This window comes from Hippoglossus hippoglossus, chromosome 16, assembly GCF_009819705.1.
Source record: "Hippoglossus hippoglossus isolate fHipHip1 chromosome 16, fHipHip1.pri, whole genome shotgun sequence".
NCBI lineage: Eukaryota > Metazoa > Chordata > Actinopteri > Pleuronectiformes > Pleuronectidae > Hippoglossus > Hippoglossus hippoglossus.
Genome location: NC_047166.1, coordinates 15,088,070 through 15,108,529, shown reverse-complemented (window position 1 = coordinate 15,108,529; position 20,460 = coordinate 15,088,070). Strand labels below are relative to the sequence as shown.

Genomic DNA, 20,460 nt, shown 5'->3' with positions numbered 1-20,460 from the left:
AAATGATTCCAGAAACCTCTCTCTCTGTCTGTCTGTCTGTCTGTGGAACACATATCTAAAGAACCGATCATCGTATCGGCTTCACACTTGGCATGTGTATTGTTAAGGGCACGAGGAAGTGCAGCGTTGAATTTGGTGTGATTTGGATATTAATTAACGTTGAATAAACAGGCGACTAGCTCTTTGTAGCAGTGGCGGCTAGAATTCATCAACGCAAGTCTACTTGTCGATCATGACAACAGGGCGTTCATGGCAACAACAACTGATTCTCTTCTTTGGGGTGCTGTGTACTGAGTTAAGCTTCACTGGACTAGAAATGAACAGGGGAGCAGCTCTTTATGCAGTTTCAGGGTTCTGTGGAGTCCAGCTGCAGGTGGACCTGTGGCTCATTAATGCAGTTCACAACCAGTATCACCACAGGCCAAGCAAACAGCCCATTCCAAACAGGCAGGTGTAGAACAGCCACTGCACTAATGTCAATGAAATCCTGGAAACTACCATTGAAGATACATGTGGTTAAACTGAGAGAAACATCTGCTTTTATATAATTGTATTTTGCTGTAATGATCACTTTAATGACAGTTAAAAGCTGACCTATGGTGTGCACATTGTATTTCATGTTATGGCACTAAATAAAAGTTACACCAAAGGGCTACAATGATAACTGAGCATTATAATGTATAATTAATGGTAAAAGAAAACGTCAAAAAGAGAGGTGTCAAAGGGTGATGAAATCTGCAGTTTCACTCCTACAATCCACCACTTTAAAAAACAGGGTGCAGCGAGAACAGCGGAGAGTGGGAGGGAGAGAGAGCAAGAGAAGAGACTCATCACCTGCACACACAAACACATCACAGCGGTGCTGACAGGTCAATAGAAAGAAAAAAAATCCAGCACTGGATAACCACCAAACAGGCGCCACAACTTTAAAAACATCAAAAAAAACACCAGACTAGACCTTCCTTATTTTGTTCTTTCCCAGAAGCTTCCTGCTCCCTCCTGCTCTGCACTGGATCTGAATATTTATCTGAAAAGCTACAGCCTGAAACTTGTAAGGAGGTGTAATGCAAACTGGTAAATGTAGTCACTGTGGGGGACGCTGTCTGAGGCCGACAATGACTTTCAAGTCAGTGTTGAAGTGGTTCTAACTCTATAAAGGAGTTTGACAACCTCAAGTACTTTGACCAGCAGCTCAAAACCTCTACTTATACTATAATGATATCAAACAAAACAAAGTCCATTAGCATGAATCTATTAAACGAATAATGTTCTTTTACACGGATAAATCAGTTTTGGATCATTTACCTTTCAAAGTTGACTAATCAATAATTTTAAGACTGACCTTGTGGAAGCTGCCGTGGAAGATCTTTTTGATTTCTGATTCTTCAAAAGTAACAGTCTGGAAGTCTCCTTTATAATCGTAGTTGAAGAACGTCAAGGTCTTTCCAGAGTCTGTGGGAGGACACAGGGTAGAAACAGTTCAGTGTTGCTTTATTGCCTTGTTCGCACTAATCTCTCCATTGGTGTGGTGCTGCTGTTTATTTGACGTTTTAGCTTAATACAACTCCTGAAAAAGTATCAACATCATCAACTGATCAACTTTATCATCATCAACTTTAAACGTTTCATGTTAGTTCATTGCGATATGAGCTTGAAATACCTGTTGTTTTTATTTTTTTCCATCCAAGCACTGAATGCAACCATCAGGGGGCAAGAACATGAACCCATCGCTCCCATTATTATTATAATGTATATGATATAAAAGAATTGTAGAGTGCCTATAGACACAGGTAAAGAGTATATGAAAAAATTAAAAGGCAACAAAAATTAAACGTCCTGTTACCTGGAATAAAATTGTGGATTTCTCTCGGTTTGAGCATTGTCGGAAACATTTTGGATAGTGTAAATACACAAGTTTACAAAATATATAACATGGGTCTAATGATTTTTGGACATTTTAATCAAGAATTGTTACACATTGTGTCTTTAATGTTCAATTATACATGGAGGTACGATGGTGGTGAAACCTCTGGACCAATGTAATGAATTAGGTTCAGGTTAGGGATTCTTCTGACATGGATGTTTTTAGAGCTCTCAGGATCAGTAAGGATAAAACATCATAACATAAGAAGGCATATTTTTCCTTCCCGATTTGTGCTACTTCAGCTGTGTCAGGGTCAACAGGGAAAAGCACAACAACCAGAATGCAACTTCCTCCTCCAGCTACTCCTGGGGCTCCCAAGATGATGAAGGACAGCTGGTAACATAATCTCCGCAGCAGGTCATGGGTCTGCTCGAGGTCTCCTCCAAAGTCAGTGGTGTCCAAAACACCTCTAAACATTCATGTCTGGGCTGAGTTCGCCTTGTGTGCAGTGTCTCTATGCTTTAGTCTGACATGAACACAGCCACTGCACCACAGGGAAACTTATGATAGCATCAATATTTATCATCCCATCTGCTTTGGCTTAAAAAACTGGCTTCATGTCAAATCAAAGAAAGGAGCTCAGGAATCTCTGCATCTTACTAAGGATATAATATAAGAAGAAAGCTTTTTTTTAAAGGCACATTAGAATGGATCAAATACGTAGTTAGAACAGGCGCGTTTGAGCAGGTAAACAGTCAGCGTGGAGAGCTAAAATGGTGGCACACATTTACGGAAATACATCAACTATCAGCTTTTTAATTTATCTACATCCATATGCAGATAACTGTTATTTGGAGAAACGTTCCCCTTGTGTGAAAAAAGGAACCAACCGAACTTTAAATGGTGTACGGTGAGAGGAAGATGGCATTTGGCCCGGATATCAGGCCCCCAGAGGCAAATTTGTCATCAGATGATAGCCTATGAGCTCAGAGATTGCCTTCATCTTTGATCTGTTATGATTCAGTGAAACCAAAAATAGATATTGAAGTAAAAACACATGTTTCAAACTCACTGTCCAGGATTAGTCCCACTAATGGCTTGTGGTCTTTGTTGAGGATTTCCCACAATGCAAAGGGCTCTTCTGGGGTCTCCGGAAGTAGACGGATCATCATTGAAATGGTGTAGTCAGAGGGGAGACCCTCAGGGTGAAGGTACCTGGTACACACATGAAAGCACGCACACACACACCATATTTAGCTGTGCCCTGCAGACATATATTATATTTCCTAGGTGTCTGTTTCAAAGTGCCATTGTCTCTTTCATCTGAAGTGAAGCTTTTAGACATCTGTCGCTGCCTCAGACTCTTTGAGCGCTCGCCACTTTTTTAAATGGTGAGACTCGTCTTTTTTCTGCTGTTGCCTCCAAGCACTTCAAGTTTATATCATCTTAGCTACAACTGTGCAGAGCACTCATCAGTGTCATTTTTCACCAAATGAACAATAACAAAACAGGGGGCTGTATAAAGGAAACTGATTTAAATCAGGGAAATGCTCCACAATGACAGTTGAAGGCAACTAGGCGCTAAAGTTAAGTTTTTATACTTATATGATATTTTATATTATTATAGAATATTTCCCTCTGTTATAGTGCTGAGTAAACCTTCAAGCTTTGCGATTACTTCTAAGAATGTTTTTCATTCATCATTTATTGCCAGCTTCTGTAAATGTTGTAATGTCTGTTATTTACTCGTGGTCATTTAATAAATCAGTAATTTGAAACCCAATTGAAAAGTAAATGGTCTTGACCTTAAAACACCTTAAAACTTGGTGAACACCCGGGCACAGTGTAATTAAACTAAATGTTATAATAGCTCCCGCAAGTACAAGCGTGGGGTAATCTCTAGAATCCAATTGATTTATCCGCCAGTCTATAAGAATCAGGAAATATGAGCCTTCGGCAGAATCTAACCCTTTCCATTTGCATTGCAAGTTTATTTCCTTAATTCAAAATATACATATTTGGTTTATTTGTGTTTTCTTTTTAATTATAGTTATTTATTCATTTTATGGTTAGACTCAAAATTATCAAGCCTCAATTACATTTCCTTGTCTTTAAGGTGTAAAAACAATATTTACAGACTAATTTTCAATTTTTTTGAGTTATATAATTGGTTCTGGAAATTTTCTACTCCTTAATATTGGTATCTGCATCAGCTCCCATAAATTGGTTGCACCACAGTAGTTTCTCTGTTGGCCTGCTCAGCTCGGACAAGCTGAATTATCGTTACTGATAAATGTGTATCACATATAGAAAGAAGAGGTCAGAAATGTGTACGAGTGATATGTGCAGTGATATGATAATAAGTACATTTATCTATGTTCCTTTTTGCTTTTTGTATTCATTCTGGGACTGCCAGTTATTGGTGCAATGCAATATTTTCAAACATGACACCTGAGTTGCAGTTTTTACTGGAAGTGATTATGTTGGAGAACAAAAGGTCTGAAATAAAAGGAATTATCTGAAATAGACAATTTGCTTTTTGCATGAACTTGCAAAGTTAAATCTCACATATTACTGCACTGAGTGCTTTTATTACATTTACTTTTTGTAGTGGCATTTTCTAAAATTGTATAGGGTTTTAATACACTGGATACACTTTATTTGTAATTATTCAACAGATATTTATGTGTCATTAGAGTCTGGCTCCCACAGTCTTACTTCAAGATAATTTAAATAAAAATAATGAGGACCAGACAAAAGATGTCAATTCTATAACCTTCAGTATCACTATATGTGGTGATTGGCACTGGACAGGCAGTGTTTTTAGAAAGATAATGTAACAACACAGCCCAGGTGCTGTGAGTGGGACGTGAATCTTTGTGCAAAGACAAAGGGAAACTCTGACATGTGAGATTTCGTGTTAGTTCCCCAGCAGTTTAATATCAGCTTGAAAGTCCTGTCGTTTTCTTTGGCAGGACTATTGAATAGTTCTGTGTCCGCTGCTGGCTTATGATTCAAAGTGTTGTGATGTTTGTGTCCTGCTGACCCCTGACAGAGACCACTCCCCGTCCGAGACAAGTAAGCAGCACTCACTGCTTCAAATATTAATACGCCTTTAGTGATAAAGGGACATGTTGTGTAGAAGAAACTGTGAGTCAGGTTTCTGGTTCAACAAATCTGACTACTGAAATTAATTACACAATTTGTAAAAACGTTTTACTTTTTGCAACTTGTCAAATGTTCTGATTACATCTGTAGTTGAAAAAAGTGTCTGTGACAATAACGCTTTTGGGAGACTGAACCTAAGTATTTATAACTTTGTATATTTGCAATTGTCACAAATGTCTCTTGATCTCATTGACAGGATATATAACCTATACTGCAGCCAGCCACTAGTCAATTATCTAATACAACAACAACGAATCCTACTAAATTTAATGGTTATTAAAATAAATTTCCAGATTTGATGGAATTGTTTAATAAAAGTTTATAATAAGATTTAGTTTGTTGATCATATTTGCCCCCCCCCCTCACTTGTAGAAATGGCCAGAAGTTTCCTATGATGCATATTTTTATTATTTTAAATCTGATGTGTGTTTTCACCTGCTGTGGACGTTACTCACTTGGTGGGCTGAGACACCAGAGCGTCACGGTGTAACCTGTAACAGGGGAAGCTGTTGAATGAACCCGGCTCCAGAGAAACACCAGGTATGATGCTGTACTCCTTCTCCACCAGGCCAAACATCTCCATCATACGGAAACCTGCAGGGGACAAATCATCATCATCATCATCATCATCATCATCATCATCATCATCATCATCATCATCATTTGATACAGTACTCGGGTCTGTGAGAGTGTTATTCTGTCCATTTTACCTACACATAGCACCTCTTACCTGCCATCGTGTTTCCACTCATCAAAACAGACGGACAAGCTGAAAGACAGAGAAGCATCTGTTAGTCTTTAATCTTTAATATTTAAAATATTCAACTCTCAAATAAATCCCTGTCTCCTCTGCTTTTCCACCTCAGTCATCTTCCATGTTTCTCCATTTCTTTCACAATCTTCCCTCGGTGCTGCTTTTACTCGGTCTGCATTTCTATGAGACTTGTCTGAAATCTTTTTCCCTCCTGAACTCTCACCCTCTCTCTCTCCCTCTGTTTTAAACATGCGCGGTGCTACTCACTGGCAGTGGCAGCCTCGCAGACAAAGGTAATGAGCTGTTCCTCTATTTTCTTCACAGCATCCAAATCGTCCACGAAAAAGACGTGTCTGTCGCTGGGCTTGCTGGCAATGTTCACCAGCTCTCCGTAGTCCGCGTCCGCAAAGCCAATGGCAAAGATGATATAGCCTGGGAATGGAATGAACAAATTACCATTCATTACATTATTAAACTCAATACAAAGGATTGATGGCCTGGAACAATGGAATACATTAGTGGTTGTGAATTTTTTACATAAATGTAGAGTCTGACGGCTCGTAACTGTAAAATGTGACATATAGTTTATCAAGAATCCAAGAACTAGCAGGTTGAATGAGGCCTACTGTACATCCAGTATCAATTTCTCCACAAAAACCTGTAGATCTTTCCAGGACTTGACCAAACTACCAGTTATTTTCTTTCTGGGATTGGTCTGTTAATTACTCACCGTCCATCTGCATCTCTTTGGACACTTTGTTGACATCGTCCTGCGATCGCCCATCAGTGAGGACAACCAGGACTTTAGGAACACCCCGTCTGGCTCCGCTCTCTGAAGTGAAAATGGACTCTTTCACATGTTTGATGGCTCGACCTGAAGGAGGACAAAGAGAAAACACTTGATTTAGAAACAACCAAACCAATAGGTGCAAATTTAGCCTGTTTTGCCAGTACGTCCATTTATACTAACTGAGTGTGGATGTGTTTCTCTTAAACCTTACAACTCTTTGGTTTCACTTCCCTTTCAATAAGATCACCAAATATTGTTGGATTCTTCCAAGATGGACGACAGCTCCCCTAAAGTGAAGCAAAAGCATCCTGATCGCCACCTGGTGGCTGGCTGCAATATAGGTCATAAATCCTGTCTCCTTCATGTGAGTGGATGGAACATGGACCAAACTTAAAAGTACATGTCAAATACATTTTTCCAAAATGTGGCTTTTGTCATTGTAGGTAGTTCTCATCATACTGATATATGTTCAAATTGCATTTTTCCAATAAGTTTGGGTTTAATTTGTTATTTGATGCTATAAAGACAGAGAGATGGGAGGGAGGATTGGTCAAGTGCATGTATTGGCGGGACGTCGCCGCCATTGCTTCAGACTCTGACCCCAGTGGGTGCCTTGTATGCAGGATATTTGAGCTTCCTTTCTGGACAGTTGGAGGACATGAAGATGCCTCGTCCATCTTTATATATAGTCTAGGTTCAGATTACACAAAGTAAGAATGGCGTCTTTTCCTGCAATAGACTCAAGTTACATTTGTATTGCCTGATTGACACCATCATCTGTTTCCAATAAACCTCACAATCATTGGCTCACAGCTTTGTGGCAAGTAACGTCCACACGTATCATCGCAGGTGTATGACACGGATATAAAACCTGACATTTATAACATTTACGCTCCAACCAATGTCGTTTTCTGATGCAGCTCCCATGATGATGCAACCAAGATTAAATCTTCATGTATCGAGGGAGGATTTGCTCACTCAGGAGAATACGGTGAGAGAGCTCTAAAAGAATCTAATAAAAATCAAACAGGAGATGATTTTCCACCGAATCAAAATGTACAACCATTTGCTGTATTTGGTCAATTTGTTTATGTTGAGTGTCTCTGATGGACCAATTCAAACTCTGATAAAAAGATATGACATCAAGATGTTTATTGTTATTATCTACAGCATCTCAAACCATTTCCAAAGGTTATTTTCATGTAGTGAAATGAATGTTAACCATTGGCTGCCTTGAAGGAAAAGATACTAAAAGAATCATAAAGGAAACCACACAGCATGCATGTGAAAATGTCCAGTAATAATGTAGCATATATATAAACATGGTGCATAAACTTAAAAATATGCAAAATCACTAGTATGGCCCTTCAACATAAGTGTTGCTTAGACCCTCTCCAAACCACTTGTACTGCAGTACCATCATCTAGTATCAACCAATCAAATTGTATTTGTATAGCCCATATTCAAAAAATTACAATTAGTCTCAAAGGGCTTACAGTGCAACATCCTCTGTTCTAAGTAAGAGCAGCATGAAGCTACATCTTTTTTCATATATTTTGTCAATCCATGTGCATACATTTTTCCCAAGTGTGGCTCGAGACTAGATACCGACAAAGTTATTGGAAGCACGAATGAGCCCATTAACAATCTAAGAAACATCCTCTTCCCCACTGGTTACACGGAGGTGAATGTTTGAGACCTTTGCTACAATTTTAATGTACTCACTAATTAAAAACATGTATTATTTATTCTTCCACTGACATGAATAAAATATATGATTGGGTCTATAATTACTACATGACAATGGGGGATCAATAATCCCCTGGAAACATGATTTTGGCCAAGTTTTCATTAGCATACAAAATAAGAAGACAGACAAGGTACTATGTCTTTTAGTGAGATCTAAACATGGAGGAGAAAAAATGAGATTGAAATGCCCAAAACCAGTCTGTAAAAACTGTAATAACACTATCGTGAAATTAGACGAACTTTAAAAAATGTGGAGGTCAGCTGCTAATGGACTTAATCAGTCAATAAAATCTGTCCTGACAGCTTTAAAAGGTTTCAAGACCCGCCCAAAACAAGCAGCCACGATGGTGTCAAAGCACATTTGACCGAGGATTTAATGATGCCTCGTGTGTATCACTGTTTTTCAAGCACTTTTCTAACATGAAATTCAAAACAGTAAGTAAACACTGTGAAATGAACTCCGGAAAAGCACTATTCTCATGTTTACTGCATTTTCATTATAATTCCGTTGATGAGGGAGCGCTGTTGATGCTAAGTGAAGTGAACCTGACCTCTGAACAGATGAAGGATGATTATTATTGTGCACATGGACGACACACCTCCACTTCCTCCCACTATCCAGAAATTAGGCAAAAATATCCCGGATGCGAAACGCTGCCATCTTGAGAATTTGGAGCCAGAGTCTGCACAGCAGCGATCGTGGGATGGAGCTACTGTAGTGAGGTTCTGCAGACATATGTGCAGTCAATCACAAAGTCATAGCACCAAATAAATAGGTAAACTAAACTTACCAGAAATGTCCAATGTCCAATTCGTTACGCAACATTTTTTACCTATACTGCAGCCAGCCTCCAGGGGGCGATTGTGTCCTTCATTACTCGATATTACAGGTGTGTATACATGATCAATATTTGTATACTGTCCATCGTGATTTGCATCAATAGTCCATACAGTTCATCTACTCATCCCCCCCGACCTTTTCAAAATCACACAGACAATCCCTGCGTTTAATCCTAAACTATTTTTGTCCTTTTAACACTTTCTCCTCCCACTTTTCTTGTGTTTTAAAGTATATACTGTAGTTACTGAGAGAGGAGTATCATGGTGTTTTTTATTGTTCACTGATCGTCCTTATTGTTCAGAGGTCAGGTTCACTTCGCTTATCAGCAGCAACAGAGCTCTCTGGAGGCTGTAACAGTATAATTGAGCATAATGCTTTTCTGCCGTCAGTTTCTCCTCGTTTTGAATATCATATGAAGCAGTAGACTCATAATTGACAAACCACTCGCAGATGTAAGAGTGTGTAGCCTCAAGAGCTCTATGTGTATGGTGTCCCAATTTCAACTTCTAACCAAATAAAACCCTGAGACAACATCTTCGCATCCTCCTCCAGTTTTTTTTTTTCTTCCCTGAGCTGTCAGTGGTGAAAAATGATAGAGTGCTTGGCCTGTAAAGTGTTGTGCTGTCAGATATCTGCCAGTGATACATCTGTTTCTACACTGTCCTCTGATCACGCTGGGCGAGACTGGAATTACAGAAGCTGGCCAGGCATGAAGTGAGACAGAGGACAGAAGGAGAAGAGGAGGAAGAGGAGGAAGAGGAGGAAGAGGAGGAGAGACTCAAAGGGGTAAAAGTTAAAAAAAAAAGGAAAGGGAAGAGATTGGTTGGACTGGGAAGATGAGAGCATCCGTCAAATCTGATCTAATAATTCCAGAAATCTCAAATCTCGAAAACACTTCATCTTATCGGTTTCACATTTGGCATGGGCACTGTTAAGGGCCCGAGGAAGCGCAGTTTCAAATCTGGTGCAATGTGGACATGTCATATGTTCAATATTCATAAACATTGAATAAACAGGCGACCAGAGCTGTGTAGCAACGGTGGCAAGGATTCATCAACGCAAGTGACGTTGTTGATCATGAATACAGCGCGTTCGTGGCAACACCGACTGACTGTTCAGTTTGTGGCTCTGCGCACTGAGTCAGGCTTCCCTGAACTTTTGAACAGCTCTTTGTGCAGCAGTGGTGGTGCAGCTTCAGGGTTCTGTGGATTCAGTCCAGCAGCAGGTCTTTACTTTACCTGGCTAAATAACTGCTGGTCACTTTGACAGTTTCATAAAGAAAAGCTGCACCCAGCATGCACACAGACCAAGCAAACAGCCCATTCCAAACAGGCAGGTTTAGAACAGGCATTGCACTACTGTAAGAAAAGAGGATGAAGAAAAAAAAGGAAAAACAAATATGTCCGTGGACGATGTGTTGAAAAGCCTGTCATTGATCGGTGATCCATCACTTTGCGTTTGGGAAATAATCCGTGTCTGTTTGGCTTCAGCCTCGTGTCTGGCAACAGTTCTCTTGCTGTCACAATATTAGAAACACATTGAGAATGTGGAAACAGTAAGAGAATATATAGAAAAAGAAAAAGAAGCTGAAATCGTCTCTCTTGCTTTAGCGTCCAAAGCCTTGGTGCAATATAATGAATGAGAAGACTTTAACCCTGCTCAGATGAAATCAGTAAGACGAGAAAAAGACTGTAATATTCTCTCTGCGTGATTATAAGAGCTATAAAATCTTTTATTATTTGAAAAGTCACTGTTGGAGAGTCCTAAGAGTGATTCGGATAATCAAATGCATTGCAGAAAATATACTATTGACTCTGAATGGGTTCTTTTTATAGTCAGAGAAACACATTCATGGGCCATTCATACATTTGTTCCTGAACTCATTTAAGTCTCATAAACCTTGTGAATTTAGTGAGGGTCTGATACAAGTGCATATAATCGAAGCAGGAAGAAGTTAATCATGGTGCTGAAGAAAAATCATTGGAGGGAAACCACATCCTGACTAATCTATTGAATAGATATCTGAGCTGTTAAAGATTAGAAGTAAGACTGGTTTACATACAGTACGTCAGCTTGTCCCACACACACGTACCCAGGCGAACACACTCTACACTATGTGTATGCACAGGGATAAAGACTCACACAGGAGCAGCTACATTAAATCAATCATTCATGAAGCCACTCAGAGTCTCACTAAAGCCTTAATGAATAAATGCATAGTGAAAAGCTAAATCCCAGATATATAAGCTTCAGAACCCTCCATCCTCAACACGCCCTTCTTCACACTCATAGGTGAGGATACTGAACTGAGTCTAAAGTCTTAGACCCCATTCAGTCCTGGTATTAACATCCACCCTGAGAATGGCAGCATCAAGTACAGGTCTGAATGCACCCAAATGAGTGCGTCCTAAGATCATATCACTCAAACCACATTGGGAGGTCGTCTGGGACACATGCGGACACTGTGTGAACTCAAATGCCTCCAGGGCCACATATGACGGACCATCTACTTGGCTGACGTCTTCTTACTCGCCACAGTTTCACAATAGATAAAATGTATTAAGCTTTTCAGTATACGTTGACCTGAGGCCATGGGTACAGAGAAATGAGGCATATGACTTGAAGTTTGCTCAGAAAGAAGTTGTCTCTTCTCTTCCTGTAACAAACTCTGCAGTTCCACTGAGTAAGAAACTCCTGTTGCTAGAGTAGCAGCTCTGTGGTTAACTTTCTGAGATGGTGAGGTTACCGGGAATGAAGTAGGTTGCAACCTATTTTCTGGTTTACACTATGATGCCATCTAAAAAGAGAAAGGAAAATAAATCTCCTTGTTACTGATTAAGTTTTGTAACTTTACAGTGAATTCATGTTTACTTTAACAATTTCAAAATCCAAATTCAATGTGTTTGCTTGCCCTGTGGATAATTGGACAAAGGCAGTAAAGTATAATCTAACTGCTTACACTAAAAACATTAAAATAACACATTGAAGCGTTGTGGTTTCTTGTTGGCTTCTACACAGATTGATCTGCCAGAGGCCGGGGGTTAAAGAGGCAGACAGCTACAGCCTCCTATTTGAGGGCTTTAATGGATTTAGACACAGGGAGGGACCTGGTGGGGTCTCAGAGGAGAAATTGAGGTTTAAGAATGAAATGAAAGGAAATCGTTTCGGGTTTAAAGACTTTCCTTAAACATAAGAAAGTAGTCGTCTACCTCTGAATGGACTAGAGGAGTAAGATGTAATTTAGGAGGTTTGGGCAAAGTCTCCAAAAGTATACAGCTCGGTTGAAACACTGTTGATCTATGTTAGCGTCTATCACAGAGGAAGTGGAACAACTGAAACCCCCCAAATCCTCATTAAACTAAACAAGAAAATAATCTCCACCTGTCTGAAGCAGTAACAAGACTTATTATTTATTTAATAAGCACATATGATGATTTTGTTTAATAACTTACAAAAAATATGGAAACTATCATATCTATTAAAAATATTCTAAACATATATGTTTATGGCTTGCATAGGACAATATGGACGGACTGGATTATTTTAGCATGTAAATGATTATGTCTATTTTAACAGGTTTCAACCTCTAAGACAATACAATGGATCTATGTGTATGTAAAGAGTATGGGGAAAACAGAAGAAGAGTTTAAAAAGAAGGAGGGTTGAAAAAGAAGGGAGTGTACTGGAACAGAAGAAGAGTAGGAAGTTGAAGACAAAAGGGAAGATGGACCAAGAGAGGGACAATGATGAAAAGGAGGCAGAGTTTTAAAGGACTGTCGCCAAAGTGATGGAGGTGAGGAAAGTAGGAAGTTGGCAAGACAGTGGAGGAGAGGACAGTGGAGAAAGAGGAGGAAGAAGAGGGAGGAAGAGTTAAGTGGGGAGATTATAGTGTGATCAGCAGTCAAGATGATAGAGAACACAATTACTCTGAGCTGACACTGAGCCATGACCTGGACTTATGGAGATTTAAAGTGCTCAGAACGAGCAGCACTACCTGTAAATCCACATTAATGACATGCACCTGCACAGCTGGACACTTTCACATGAATATTACAAAAGATTCACAAACCCAAGTATTTTCCCCTCTGCAATATGTTGCAGCTTCTTCCAATGTTGGTTCTGTTGTGTCAAGTTTTAAAGTCAATTTTTGACCTTGACCACAGTGGTTGCCAAACCAAGACCAGATCAGATCTCACCTTCTCACCAGAAGCTGTCAGACTGTGTCTTCCTCAGCAAAGTATGTCCAGTTGTCTTTAGCCATTTCCCAATTCAAGGGCTGCCTCTGTTTTAATCATCAACTGAGCAGCTACATGTTAAAAAAACAAGATGCTTTCTTGTAGTGTTCAGGTGCAGCTCTTTTGCTAGGCGACAGCAGTAAGGCTGGGAGAAGCTGGTGACGTGGATCCGGTTCAGCCTTCGTGGTCTACGTGGCCCACAAAGGCCACAAAGTTCCAGATCAACTACTTAGGGACCTTGTGTGGAGACTGACTGTTCAGTTAACTGCTGATTTCAAGGTCAGGAATTAACTTTGAGCTGAACATGCATACATAGGTGCTTGAAAAACGAAAATGTTAACTTCAAGATGTTCCATGACAAATGGACAAACTAAGAGGGATTGTGTAAAATTGTCCAATGCTCCAAAACAGCCAATAAAAGTTCTTGTGGTGAGATTGTATATTTAGACCAAGGTATCAAGCTGACTCTGGTTGGACTGCATGAATTATTATTACACTCCTCTGACCTGTCTTGGTGTTTCCTCCTTTGTATCTGATGTTCTGAATAGCTTCCAGCAGTGCTTCCTTGTTGCTATGGGAACTCAGCTGGAATTCCGTCCGGGCATCGTCACTGAACTGCACAATGGCCACCTGGAGAGAGGCGGAGACGGTAAGACAGAGGGATGAGTTAAGTAGGTTCAATGCACACATCAAATCAAATTATACAAATTTGAACTCACTTTCTTTTTAAACAGTAAAGGGACAGTTTACCTAAAACTTCCCATTCAGTCATTATCTTTGGAACACCACTGCAATGTGTTTCTACATAAGTGCTCAGCTTAGTTTTTTTTCTCTTCTTCCACAACAAAAAGCAAGAAGCCAAATCCCTCCAAGCAGCTCATGCAGCATTAACTGTGAACTTTGAAGCAAAAATACTCGGCTCTGGGTCCAAAAATCTAATACCTTTCCTCATTATCACCTGCAATTTCTGCATTTATATATATATACAGCAATGACGGAATCAAACAGATGCTGCCTTTGTTCGCTGTAATTATATAAAATTGAGCGAGTGTTCCTAAACAGCCCCACAAAGGAAATACTGTACAGATGGGAAAGTTGAAACCGTACACATATGAGAAGCCAAAGCGTGACATTTTCAGAGTTTATAATAAAATGTATAAAGTGTATATCCAGAATGTTAAAGGTTTAATAGGTGAAAAGAGTAATGGCTCACAGATTTGACCATTTTCTCACCTGGTCGGTACTGGTGGTCTCGATATTTTACGGAGTAGAAGAAGTTGCTTAAGATGTCAAACAGGAGTATAACATCTTTATTTCAAGTCTCTAGGTTAAAATGCACAGAGATGTCATTGGTAAAGCTGTAAAAATCGTCTATCTTTCCACCATATTTAATAGATCAATACTTTTCTTAATTATATCTGTTTACTCTATCGTTTTCTTATCATCATCAGTTTGTATTTGTTAATGTGGAACTTTGTCTATAACCCCTGGCGTTGTATATCTGTTAATTTATATTTGTTTCCTATGTTAGTTAATGTGTGCTTTATGTTGTTCTGCTAATTTGTTCATAAATTAATCAATAAATCTTTAAGAAAATCACAAAGATGTACATATATGTGTTCAAAACTCCTAAATTTGTTCAAACTCCCGAATCGGAGCTATAATCAATCTAATTGCCTTCCTGTGAGAGGGGAGAACAACTGTCATTACCTCCAGACTGCTAATGGTGCTGTTCTTGGCTCAGGGCGGCCGACGTTTACCAGCCAACTCTTTCACATTACAGCCGCTGTTTAGCTCTCGGTAGCCTACTGCCAGAGGGTTATGGGGCATAGTGAGGGTAGCAAACTGCTTAACAGCACACATTCAACAAATGAAAGAAAGGGGGGTTTAGCGAGCACCTCTACAGTGTGAAGAATGAACCTGCTGAGCTCTGCTAATATATAGTGGTGGGCCATGCAGGCAGGAAGCACAATGAAGAAATTAGTCCACAATGACAACAGCGAGGTATTGCCCCAAGTTAAAGCCTGGCATTACCTATTGATGAGACCTGATACATGAGAGCCATTCTGAGGCGGTGAAGATGGTAATAGTCACTGCGGTAATGTGATTGCTTAAGTTTCTAAGAATCAAAATAATAAAGAATAAAGTGTTTTTGTCAGCAGTTGAACCATTTCATGTTTATCCCGGCTTTTACTGCATCCAGACTTAATTTATTACGACTATTCCTGCCAGAGAAATAATGTTTTCTGGCACTGGCAGCAAATGAGTGGAGTTAATCGAATACTGCTCAGCAACAAAAGGTCCATCCAGAGAGTAAAGATTCACTCACCGGGGGTTTAAAGTTCCCTCTTACTTCTCTAAACTATTCAGATATAAGGCTGCGCTCGTGCTGATTTCTCTGGGGATTGATCAAGAAAACGGCGGAATTCTGCACCAAAGTATTTGTCCATATCAGTTAACACAGCAGCAGCAGCAGCAGCAGCAGCAGTAGCTTTCCTCAGTCAGTAAATGAGCCAAAAGCACAGGGGTGGAAAGGAAGGGGAGTACGCTCAAACTGTTCAAGGTTCATTATTTCATCAAATGTGCGACACTTCTATTTCCATCTGAAATGTAACAGTGAGAGTGAATCTGAAAAAAAGGAGGAGAGGAATAACTAGTAGACTAAAGAGAGAAAATTTTAGATGTTGAGAGTAAAGCAACCAATGTCCTTTATTCCATTTATCTGCTGAATGAAAGTAGTTTCAGTGACATTTGAGAGGAAATTAAAACAATTTTGTCCTTCTCTTTGTCTTTCTGAAATGGGCTACAGCATATGAGGCTGTGTGGATGAGAGGAGGGAGCATTGTTGTTGGACGTACTGTACGTAAAGCTTATTGAATGTGCACGGCAGCAAGGGAGAAAAACATCTTTGCATTCTTTGTTTTCTGGGAAATATATATATGTTTTCACAACACTTCTCCCTGAATGGCCTCTTTAGCCACTAAGATTTATCATTTCTTTACCATTTCAACATTATTCTGGTTTTCAGTGCGGCCACGTTTTGGCTAAACCCTCAGCATCTGCTTTACATTGTATTTTCCCTAGGCATTAATTTCTCACAAGGAAAATGCTGCAACAAGGAGAATAAATTAGAGAGTGAAAAAGAATTAAAACCTGTCCATGTGTGCATTTGTATTTCTGTTGGTTGCTACTGTGTGTACAGTAATTTTCAATAGACATAGACATTTAGACTAGACACAAGAACCACTAGCAGCCATAAAAGTGAATAGCAGCTCTCCAGGGAGACTCAGTGTAACATTAGTCTGTGTGAGGTGGTCGAGACAGCATTCTAACGATTTCAGATCCAAAATCTGTCCCCATGTAATGATGAATGTGGGGAAAAGGGAGGTAACAATGAGCAAAACTTAAAATTTGAGGTTTTAATCTCGAGTTCTTCCTCTCTGACGTAAAGGTGAGGTCACATGACTGACCTGGGTGCCATCCGGTCCGACCAGATCCAGCGATCCCATGGTGCTGTAGAGGAAACGCGTGATCTTCAGGAAGTTGTCGTCTCCGATGGACCAGGAGCCGTCGACCAGGAACGCCAGGTCAGCCTTGGCCTCCTTGCACACTGGACAGACAAACAGACGAACAAACGGCCGATATATATGCACATTGATTTAGCCAGCACATCATTTTCTTATTTAAAAAGTAATTTCATACAGAAAGAAGGTCAGTGGAGGACAGAGCATAAGCTGAATGCATAACTGCCTATCTAATATATTCGGTAAATATGCAAAGTATGAAGCACTGCAAATATACATCCACTGAAACAGGGTAAATATGCAAAGAGTGGATATTCAGTTTATAGGATTTAAATAAGATTAAATGTATAGTGCACACTCTCTTACACAGAGTTTTAAACTGACCACGACATTGTTCTATATCTTCCTTCTTTTGTAAGCCACTCATTCATATTCCTGCTCCAGCAGTGACTTCTGCTTCTGCTTTTATTCTTCTCATGTTTCTAAATGACTCCCAGTGGGGTTATCGTTGCTGCTGTAAAGTTGTCACGGGGTTTTAACAAGTTTTCAAAATCCAAGTCTGCACTAAATTCCAAAAACCCATTAATGATCATGTCAGCCGCCATAAATTCCTGGGCAAAAAATAAAAAACCTAAAGGAGAAGAGAGGAGCATATACAATCAAAAAAAAAGTTTTACCTCCTCATGAGTGTATGCCTCAAGTAGCAGTTTACAACCATCTCATCACATCTTTATTTTATCAAATTAAACATTTGTAAAAAAAATTACCAGTTGCTGAAGTTGTATATTTAGCGAGTTACAAATATGTGGACACTGAAGGTATCATTAAAATGTCCACAAATAACATTTGTTTTCTGACAAAAGATCTGATCTTGGTTTAAAATAACAATTGAAAGTGGCTGCAGCATTTTTGAACTTTTTTTGGTTTGTGTTTATACACTCATAGCTCTTGGTTAAGGTTAGAAAAAAGTTGTGGTCTGGTTTAATACAGAAAGACTGTAATTTCAGACAAAACATGTCTGTTTACATTTAACCAAAACCATGATGTTTCCCTAACCCTTAACCAAAGAACTTTAGTTGCCCAAACCTAACCACAGGCAGGACTTTCTGCCACCTCCCTCTTGCTTTTAGTCTACAGCTCTATATCTTTGATTATCCTGCCCATCACTTTGTTTAACCATCTTCCTTTTCCTCTTCTGCTTCCTCTACCTTGCTTTCTCTTTCCTCTGTCTTTGTGGTTCTGTCCCAGGTAAAGGTTGCGTGTCATCACGGACAGAGGCACTGGTCTGACAAAGGTCAGATAGAAATGCTTACAGACGGGCTCAGCAGGCGCGTCGCTTCACGTCTGAGGAGTTGGTTCTGCAGGTCAGCCTCTAATGTGAGCCCATCAGACAGGAACACAGGAGAAGCATGGTCTGGGTACGTGGTGTTACAGGGTGTCAGGGCTGACTAGGAACTTGTACCACTTTATTTCTGTATCTTTCTACGGTTCTCGATCCTCCACAGTGCTTGGTCTGACATATCTTGTCAGGCATTTACTGTAGCAGCTTCAACTGCAGTTCTTTAGGGCTCAAAGTACAGTGAAGGGTAATCTTTAGGAATTAAGTTGTTATGATCCAAGTCAAGTTGCCATCGATTCAGCTCTTCTTGGATAACTATGACCTGGATGAATGTTGTGAAGGGCAGTGCATCCTGTACTTATAAGAGTCATGTCATGTAGTCAGTGTTGTGCCAGTTCACACTCAAAAAGAACTAGTTCCAAGTTCAGTTCATACAGTTGAAAATGAAATGAACACGTTCACGTTCATAGTTCATTAAAAAAAATTGAACTTACTTCACGTGCATTTGTTAAGATGACAAACTCACGATCATGTATTTAGTTATTTAGTTTAGTTATCAATGGTGTTGGCTCATGTATCTGTGTTGTTCCAGTCACTTTAACACTTTCCTGAATGTGAGCGTCATGTCTCGTGTTGTATCGTGTTGTATCTCATGTTGATGACTCATTTTTCATTATGTTTAAATGCATTGTCATAAACTCTGGAGCAAATCAAACAAACTTTAAGTAAAATTCGTGTACTAATCAGGTCCTAATAACTTGTTAAAGTGAGAGCAGGTCAGCAGGGGTGTGGAGGAGGTCACAAGAAACTCCAGCATTGTACAAATCAACTGCTGCTTCTGCTCTGATCATTGAGCAGCGGTGGACCATAGTGGAAACTCTGTATTTTCACAGTTTGTTGCCACTGTTCTTCAACAAAGTAACTCACCGGCTTCACCTTTACGAGCTCTGCTGCTCTGCTTTCACTCTGTCGCCGTGAGTGAGTGTGGGCAGGGCCCCGGGGACCTGTGTGTGTGTGTGTAAACTCCAACTCGCTCCGAGCATAAACTCACACATTTTCACTCGCTCCTGGTATTTCACATGATGGCCTATACGATGATGGGTTTTTTTTAAATGCCGCTCACGTTCATCATTTGTAAACTGATACGTTCAGTTCAGTGTTCAAAAAAAATATGAACGCATTCAATGAACACTGCATGTAGATGTCAATCACAGGTGAACCCTGTATGTTGGAGCCAGTATGCTCTGTATGTGGCTGGCAGTTTGGATGAGTACTCTCGTGTTTTGGGGCTAAAACAGAGACTGTACTGATGGGTGTGAGTGATCAGGTTAGCTCTGCTAAACCTGAGCTAATAAGCTAATAAAGCAGGATTAGAGTAGGGTTTCTTTACTTTGGAATAGATAGGCTGCAACCCACAGTAGCCTGACTACAGTTCACATAATGAAGTCGCTGTGGAATAAAGTAGACGTCCCATTAGCTTCCTGTGAAACACGTTCTCTTTACCTTAAAGTTACCCCGTAGTTTTATTATAATGACCCCCGAGTCCTCGAATTTCCCTCCAGGTCACTATTACTGTTTTCAGAGTAAACACAGTTCACAGTTGTGTAAAAAGCACACATTGGCATAACATAGCTGCTGGATTAAAAGTAAATTGTCCAATTCTCTTTTCTTTTCCTGTTTCAAAATCAGGCCAGAGCAACATTGCTTGTGCTGGCGAGTGTGGTGTTGTTCATTAGTTAAAATTTGGGAGCAAAATCACAGCCCTGCTTACTTTGGTTACATTTTCCCATGCAGAAGTATTTAAATCACTTGCTTGTGTCAGGATTGCTCCCAATCCTGACACAGATCATTTTCATAGGTAATTTATCCGCCTGGAAAGAACCTCATCCAATATTACACACAATTTTAGTGCATAAAAGCCAGTAAATGCATTTCTATTAAAGGGGACATTGTATGTCCATTTTACCACAAGTTGATATGGTTCCTTGGGGTCTTAATGAAATGTCTGTAACATACTTTGGTCAAAATACCACAAGGATCATTTAAAACAGCACCCACAGAGTGACCTGTTTTGAGTGCCTGTTCCTTTAAATGCTAGTGAGCCAGCTCCCCCCTCCCCCCTCTCCCCCCATGATTTTAAACGATATAAATTACATATTTTATATGATATAAATTATCAAATATGCATCCCATACT

The 20,460-nt window shown here is 39.8% G+C and overlaps 1 protein-coding gene across 3 annotated transcripts in view; it reads right to left on the bottom strand.

Annotated features, from left to right (window-relative positions):
• Positions 1–20,460, bottom strand: part of col14a1a (collagen, type XIV, alpha 1a) — a 133,863-nt gene that overhangs the window by 46,609 nt on the left and 66,794 nt on the right. For all 3 annotated transcript variants that reach the window (XM_034612058.1, XM_034612059.1, XM_034612060.1), the window contains exons 26-33: positions 16,872–17,011; positions 13,908–14,031; positions 6,517–6,660; positions 6,054–6,218; positions 5,763–5,801; positions 5,488–5,626; positions 2,937–3,079; positions 1,343–1,452 (exon numbers count right to left, since the gene is read on the bottom strand). In XM_034612058.1, the coding sequence (XP_034467949.1) occupies positions 1,343–1,452; positions 2,937–3,079; positions 5,488–5,626; positions 5,763–5,801; positions 6,054–6,218; positions 6,517–6,660; positions 13,908–14,031; positions 16,872–17,011 (1,004 nt within the window). The remainder of the gene's footprint in view (positions 1–1,342; positions 1,453–2,936; positions 3,080–5,487; positions 5,627–5,762; positions 5,802–6,053; positions 6,219–6,516; positions 6,661–13,907; positions 14,032–16,871; positions 17,012–20,460) is intronic.